This window comes from Haliotis cracherodii, unplaced genomic scaffold (assembly GCF_022045235.1).
Source record: "Haliotis cracherodii isolate W230 unplaced genomic scaffold, xgHalCrac1.p SCAF_10, whole genome shotgun sequence".
NCBI lineage: Eukaryota > Metazoa > Mollusca > Gastropoda > Lepetellida > Haliotidae > Haliotis > Haliotis cracherodii.
Window position 1 is genome coordinate 42755500 of NW_027266265.1, and position 7447 is coordinate 42762946.

Genomic DNA, 7447 nt, shown 5'->3' on the forward strand with positions numbered 1-7447 from the left:
AACACAACAACAACAACACAACAACAACAACAACAACAGATGGATACCAACAACAACACCACAACAACAACAACACAACAACAACAACAACACAACAACAACAACACAACAACAACAACACAACAACAACAACAACAACAACAACAACAACACAACAACAACAACAACACAACAACAACAACAACAACAGATGGATACCAGTTTGTTTTTTAGCCCCCACCCAAACAAAGTTTCGCAGGGGCATATAGAAATGGTCTCTGTCACATTTCATTTCGCAGCAGTACTCAGAAACCATACAACATTTCTTATGCTTGAGAGACAACCAAATGGACGGGGTGGTCAGGATTGGTGACTTGATTGATTGGGTGACATTGTTCTCTGACAGTGTGTGACATTTCTCAAAATGCAGTGTTTATTAAATATCAGCACAGTATTATACATCATTCAAGAATTGTTTAATGTTTTCAATGTTATGTCATTCAGTTGTATTTAGAGTTTTGATTTTTTTTGTAACATTGCTATCTAATGGACAGCTTTTGATTGTCTATTGAAAAGTACCTTGGACGGCACTGAAAGCGTTTTATAGACTAGAGGGAATCCTTTGTTTTAGTCATCAATCTGAAGTCCGTTGTACTCACAAGCTTTATGATTGACCATATTTTATATACCGGTAAATAGGTATGTGACATACTTTTTGTGATTTTATGCACATATTTCAAAGGGCAGGGGAGTAAAATGTTTTTGCTTTGTTTGTTTTCAAAGCTAGACTCGGTATTATGTTAGCTATGTGATGATATCCTGTAAATAATCAAATCATGACAGACCAGTGATTCATGTCACTACTGGGGAGCTATTCTAGACTGGGGAAGTGTTCCATGTTTGGGAACTATTCTATGTGAGAATCCCCACAAGGAACAGCAGAGTATAGTGCTGACAGGCTGGATCATGATTGGGGTGAATCTGAGATTCAAACCCATGACCAGGTGGGTCCTTACACAGCCAAGGGAAGCAACTCAAAGTGTTTTACGTGGGGTCGCTTTATACACAGCGACATACGGTATGTAATTATGCTGAAGGAAATAAGTACTTGCACAGTGTTGGGTGTATATTAGGAAGTGCTGTTTGTGAACGGTGATCTGACTTTTGATTTTGGTATTTTGAAGTTATGTCCATTAATAATTATTGATTAAACATTGATTAACATGATTAACTTCCAGAACACCTAAGCATGCTGATTGACCCTTTCTTGAACTCAGCATGTTCAGTTAGGATGAAATAATTTGGAATATTTAGTCTTAAATGTAATGTCTTAATTTGAATATGTTGAGATGTCAATGTCAAGCACTGCTTTGTCTGGCCCACACACAGTTATTAACTGGCTGACAAATTGCTCATGAATATGGCATAAAACATCAAACAAAACTAATTGATGAAGTTTGAGGAGCTTGTATTTTGTATTGTTGTATGCTAATGCTTGTCTTGTCAGTGTCCAAGTACACCCGTGAGGCGGGAGTGCGTACCCTGGAGCGGCGAATTGCGGCCATATGCAGGGCCGTGGCTGTGCGGGTTGCGGAGGGCGTGTCCAGAGCTCGGCGTGAGAAGTTGGAGGTCACCCAGGGGGACAAGAAGAATATTCCCTCAGAGATTCTGTCGGAGAAGGACTCCCACGAGGCCTCCACACTCGCCCATCCTCCCGAAATGCCGATAGTCATTGATGAAGCTGCCATTGAGGACATCCTAGGGGTATGTGGCTGCAACTGGAATATATGATTTAGGGGACGTTCACACAGAAACATGTAAAGACAACAATTCCTCAGCAGAATTTAATTTGAAATTGAAATTTTGAATTCAAAAACGATTAAAACCTTTAGAAAATCTATAGGGTCCATATTTTGTCCAATTCATCGAAAAGAAGAGTTTACACTTGTCACAATATGATTAAAAAGAAAGGACATAATCACAGCAACATTTGTTATGAGTAAATATGTTTATATTACTTATCAACATGATCAATAAGAGTAATATATCTCTTGTAATCGTGTACATCCATCAGACAGCGGAAAGCAAACATAACACATTGCACGTTACGTAAATGACGTTTATGTACTGACAAAAGAAACGTGAATACCATACATGTTGGTTAATACATGAAGAATTACTCATTCAAGAGACACACATGTTCGACACAGGAACGAAAATACTGGTAAGTTGTGTGACAAGATTCTTATACCATGTGCATTTGCTGTGTACTTGGACATTCAGTAGTACTTTGTGAGCACCTTCTGTGTGGTAAATGTATTGAATCCAAGTGTTTTGCCTAGACTTGATTGTTAACAGGCTGTGGTGACGACAATTAAATGCTGACAATGGTATTAAACAACACTCTTTTGAAGCCTTGGCCCGTGAAGACGCCGGGGTAGAATAGGTCTTCAGCAACCCATACTTGCCGTAAAAGGTGACTATGCTTGTCGTAAAAGGCGACTAACGGGATCGGGTGGTCAGGCTCGCTGACTTGGTTGATGCATGTCATCGATCCCAATTGCGTGGATCGATGCTCATGATATTAATCACTGGATTGTGTGGTCCAGACTCGATTATTTACAGGCCGCCGTCATATAGCTGGGACATTGCCGAGTGCGGCGTTAAACAACAAACCAACCAACCAACTTTTGAAGCCTTGTGTTAACTATTTAGATTTCAGTGTGAAACAGGAAAGATGTATTGTTGACTCCTTGTATGTTGCAGCCTCCGATGTATGAGAGGGAGATGTCGGAGCGCCTGGGCCAGCCGGGGGTAGCCGTGGGGCTGGCCTGGACCGCCATGGGGGGAGAGATCATGTTTGTGGAGGCTACCCGCATGGAGGGAGAAGGGAAGATAACTCTGACAGGACAACTGGGCGATGTGATGAAGGAGTCTGCCAACCTGGCTCTCAATTGGGTCAGGGCCAATGCCAAGAGGGTAAGTTTGTTTGTTTGTTTTTTGTTTAACGCCACATTCAGCTATATTCCAGCTATATGATGGCGTTCTGTAAATAATCGAGTCAGGACCGAACAATCCAGTGATTGACATCATGAGCATCGATCTACACATTTGGGATATGATGACGTGCAAGTTAGCGAGCCTGACCACCTGATCCCGTAAGTCGCCTCTTACGACAAGCATAGTTGCCTTTTACGGCAAGCATGGGTTGCTTAAGACCTATTCTACCCCGGATCTTCACAGATTACGAGGGTAAGTAGTCTATCAGCTCCTGCAGCTATGTAAGTCAGTGTCAGCCATCAGCTACTGCTTGGTGATCTTGCAGCATGTATCAGTGACCAGGTGACCTGGTTGAGTGTGGAGTTGCCTCCCTCTGCCATGCCAGGATCTGCAGATCAAGGATTTGCATCTTGAGATTCACCCTGGTTAAAGGTTATTGGTTCTCAGAACAATGACCCTGGTTATGAGTTTCACCAGAGTGGTAGGCTTCTACGATTTATGCCAATTCGGACTTTTCTCCCACATTTAGCTGACATTATTTTAGACAAATTTGTGTTTTTAAAAGATCAAATCTTTTTTCCAGCTGAACATGAAGTCTGACCTTCTGGACAACACTGACCTTCACATTCATTTCCCTGCTGGGGCTGTTGGAAAAGATGGACCATCTGCTGGTGTTACCATAGCAACTGTCTTGGTGTCACTCTTCAGTGAGCGATGTGTTCGCTCTGACACAGCCATGACAGGGGAGATCACTCTCAGAGGACTTGTTTTGCCAGTAGGTTTTGTAGATTGTAGACATTAAACAATACTGTTGGACTGTTTACCACCTTATTTCTAATAAATGACTCTAACAAAATGCATAATTCCTCAATCTCCTTCATGTAGCTCATCTTTAAAATAATAATGAATAATGGCAATCTTAATGAAAAGTTCTTAGAGATCGTCCTAAATTATTTTTTGGGTGTATGAGGGGGGCATATTAAAGATTGCACACAGCTTAAAATAAGCTGTTTTGATTCCTTAATAATGCAAGACAGTTCACCAAAACCTTGTCTTATTACCAGGTTGGCGGTATAAAGGAGAAAGTTTTGTCAGCACATAGGGCAGGAATTAGACGCGTGATCATGCCCCGCAGGAACGAGAAGGACTTGCAGGATATCCCTTCTAACATTCTGGTAGGTCCCTCAACAGTGGCAGAAGGCAGGGACAAGGGGATTTGCAGGATATCCCTTCTAACATTCTGTTAGGTCACACAACAGTGGCAGAAGGCAGGGACAAGGGGATTTGCACATACAATTGTGTACATGCTACATGGGACAATAATCTCATTGTTCATCACACAGGACATCTGAATAAGAAGTGCCTAACGTTGAGGGGAACAAAGCAGGGTTTGTTGCTTTGATTTTGATGGCTGTTTGATGTATCTCACCCAAAGAGTGGAATCTCATTCCTTACAAACCCAAGAGACATACTTAGTTTAATAGCTGGTGACCTTGTGGTCAGAAGTAGTTTGGCCAACACCAGATGCCAGGCCATCATTGCTTTCTTTAAGACTCAGTGTATTGAACTAAAAATCATGTGACCGCCTCCATGGTCTAGTGGTAGAGTGCTGCCCGGAGAGTGTCATACCAATAGATGCTAAAAGATGGTACTTGTTACCCTGTCTGGCGCTCGGCATTAAGGGGCTAAAACAAGGACTGGTCGGCTCGGAGTCAGTACACTGTGTCTGAATGGCGGTGTATTTGTGTTAAACTGCGGCATGGTATCTCAGTGAGCTAGCACTATCAATCGGCATCAGTCCGGACTAGTACAAGCAGCCACACAAACACATGTGCATGCACATCGCTATATAAGTGCTATATAATCTTGGACGCGACGTTAAACCCAATTTCACCTCTAGAAATCATGTTGAATATTATTGTCTATTTGTTTTTCCAGAAAGATCTATCTATTGTCTTGGCAAGTAAACTGGAAGATGTCCTTAATGCAGCCTTTGACAGCGGCTTCCCATCCCTCTTACCTTCCCCACAGGAAGTCAGCAAGCTGTAATGACCTTGACCCTGCAGAATGACCTTGACCTTGCCTTGGCCAACCATGGATCTTTCTTTACCATCTGGTATTCACTTAACAGATTAAATTTGATGCTTTAATTTATGGAATGGATGATTGCTTCAGGTTTGTGAAAATTGTATTAATATGAAGGTGAATATATACGTTGCTCCTTGTCGCATCAGTATATTATCTGAATAATGCAGCCTGGTATCACGGAAATGCAGCCAATGAATATTGATGAACCTGGAGTGTGTGTTGCTGGTGTTTGTGATAGAAGTTGTCTTGGGTGGAGTAGGTGAATGTTGTTTAATGCCACAGTCTGTAATAATCCATCTGTATCAAGGTCTGTAAGCTATCATGTGTGGAGAAAGGGAGACCAGATCTATGTCAGACAGCATTATCAGCCAGGTTACAGATTGTCACCAGACACCCTTCATTTGGTAGACTTTGTTACTAGTCTTTATCTTAAGAAGTTCTATTGGAGATCTATTCTGCCCTGGAGTACCCTTGAAGTCATTGGGATAGCCAATGCTAATGTCTGGGTGGAGTCAGTGTGGCTGGAATCACAACTCTTGCTGTGAACAAGCTGATTTCAAGCATTGTAGGGGGTACCGGTGGCCTAGTGGTCTAAGGCGCTGCGATTCGCTGTGCAGAGTTGTGTCCCCTGGACACGCCAGAAACCTATGATTGTGGGTTCGAATCCCGGTTCACCACGATTATGTTTCTAGGTTTGTCAGCACTATGCCCGTGCTCGTGCCGTGATATAACTGGAATACTGTTAAAAGCAACGTTAAACCCAACTCACTCACTCAAGCATTGTACGAAGTGGTAAACGTCTGAGCCCTGCATCACTTCGAGCTTTCTTCCCACATTAAGCTGACACGCTGCGATATAACTGCAATACTGTAAAAAGCGGCGTTAAACCCAACTCACTCACTCACTCATTGTACTTGAATGAAGGGATAAATGCCTCTACAAAATGAATGGTTTAACTGATTTACATTGTATGTATTATATCTCTGGTGTGGTCCAACACAAATTTTAATGGATCCCTTTTTGCTGAAATGTTTTGAAGATAAAAAATTAATTTAATATGTTAAATTAATAAACAGAAAGGAAATTTCTATTGATGATTATTTACATAACAGTGCATTTATTGTGTAAGCATGTTGATTTCTTGTCTGATACTGGTTGGCATACCCACTATCATGCCTTTCTTATGTTGACTTTTTTAAGCATATGCAGATATTTTGAATGAGTGTATTTGTAGCTTATCAAGAAGATTTAAAGATACTATTTTGTGACTGTATGTTGTTGGGATATGAATCAATCATCACTATTTAATGGCATGAGCACAATTGGTGACTGTGTTGTAATTATGAAGTTCATGCCACATGTTACTAATATCCTTGTTGGTAATAAAATGTTCAGGAATATAAAGATTTTTATGTTTACATTCTTTTTCAGGATTGTCTGTTCCAGATTCGATTATTTACAAACCGCTGTCATATACATGTAGTTGGAATATTGCTGAGTGTGGCGTTAAACAACAAATTTAAATCACAAATCTTACACACTTGCTAATAAGTTGATCATAGAAGGTACATTATGTTCTTCCTGAGACCATACATGGATAAATGATCTCTGATTATATCTGTTATCAAATAACAACTCATATACAAAACTATAGCCAAAAGTATATACATGTATATCCACAAACAAATGATTGATGATGATTTTGGTTATTTTACGAGCGCTTCCGGTAGTGTCGATTTCTCACAGGCATACCTTGAAACATTAGGATGAACAGAGACCATATACTGATCGGTATATGGTCTCTGGGATGAAATAGACAGTGTGTTTGATGCATGATGTGGTTGATAAACAACTGATTTCATTAAACGTACTTACTTACTTTGGAGATTTAACGTGCGCTTTCCGACTGATGCGTATTTCGCACACGGGCCCGGCCAGGCCATTTAATGTGTTTCCGAAAGGGGCGAGGGTGGTCTGTGCAACCCAAGAGGGGGCTTTAGGGGTTGCTTATATAGAATTTGGGAATTTTGAGATTTGGAATAGATGCTGATGGGGTTGGGGAGGAGAACTAAGGGAGCTGGGTATGGTGGATGATTGTTTGTTTATGTGATTTTGATTTGGTAGGTTATTATGGTTTTAGATGCGTTTTATTAGTTCCGTTTTTATTAAGAATACGCCTAAGGCCTTGAAGTTTTCTAGTTTATTTTGTGGGTTTAGTATTGCTTCTAGAGTGAGAGCCTTGTTTAGATTGAGGGTGGTTTGTAATGCGGTTCGATGTGTTAGGTAGTGTGTGCAGTGGATGAGTGCGTGTTCTGGGGTTTCTGGTTGTTTGCAGTGTGGGCAGTTACCTGTAGTGTGTTTTTTAAATTTTTTTAGGTGG

General features: G+C 41.0%; 1 protein-coding gene across 1 annotated transcript in view; it reads left to right on the top strand.

The window, feature by feature from the left end:
• Positions 1-6485, top strand: part of LOC139450950 (lon protease homolog 2, peroxisomal-like) — a 19522-nt gene extending 13037 nt beyond the window's left edge. Inside the window, exons 13-17 of the mRNA XM_071232776.1 lie at positions 1487-1743; positions 2746-2958; positions 3563-3754; positions 4044-4154; positions 4918-6485. Coding sequence (XP_071088877.1) covers positions 1487-1743; positions 2746-2958; positions 3563-3754; positions 4044-4154; positions 4918-5028 — 884 coding nt within the window. The 3' untranslated portion in view covers positions 5029-6485. The remainder of the gene's footprint in view (positions 1-1486; positions 1744-2745; positions 2959-3562; positions 3755-4043; positions 4155-4917) is intronic.
• The last annotated feature ends 962 nt before the right edge of the window (positions 6486-7447 follow it).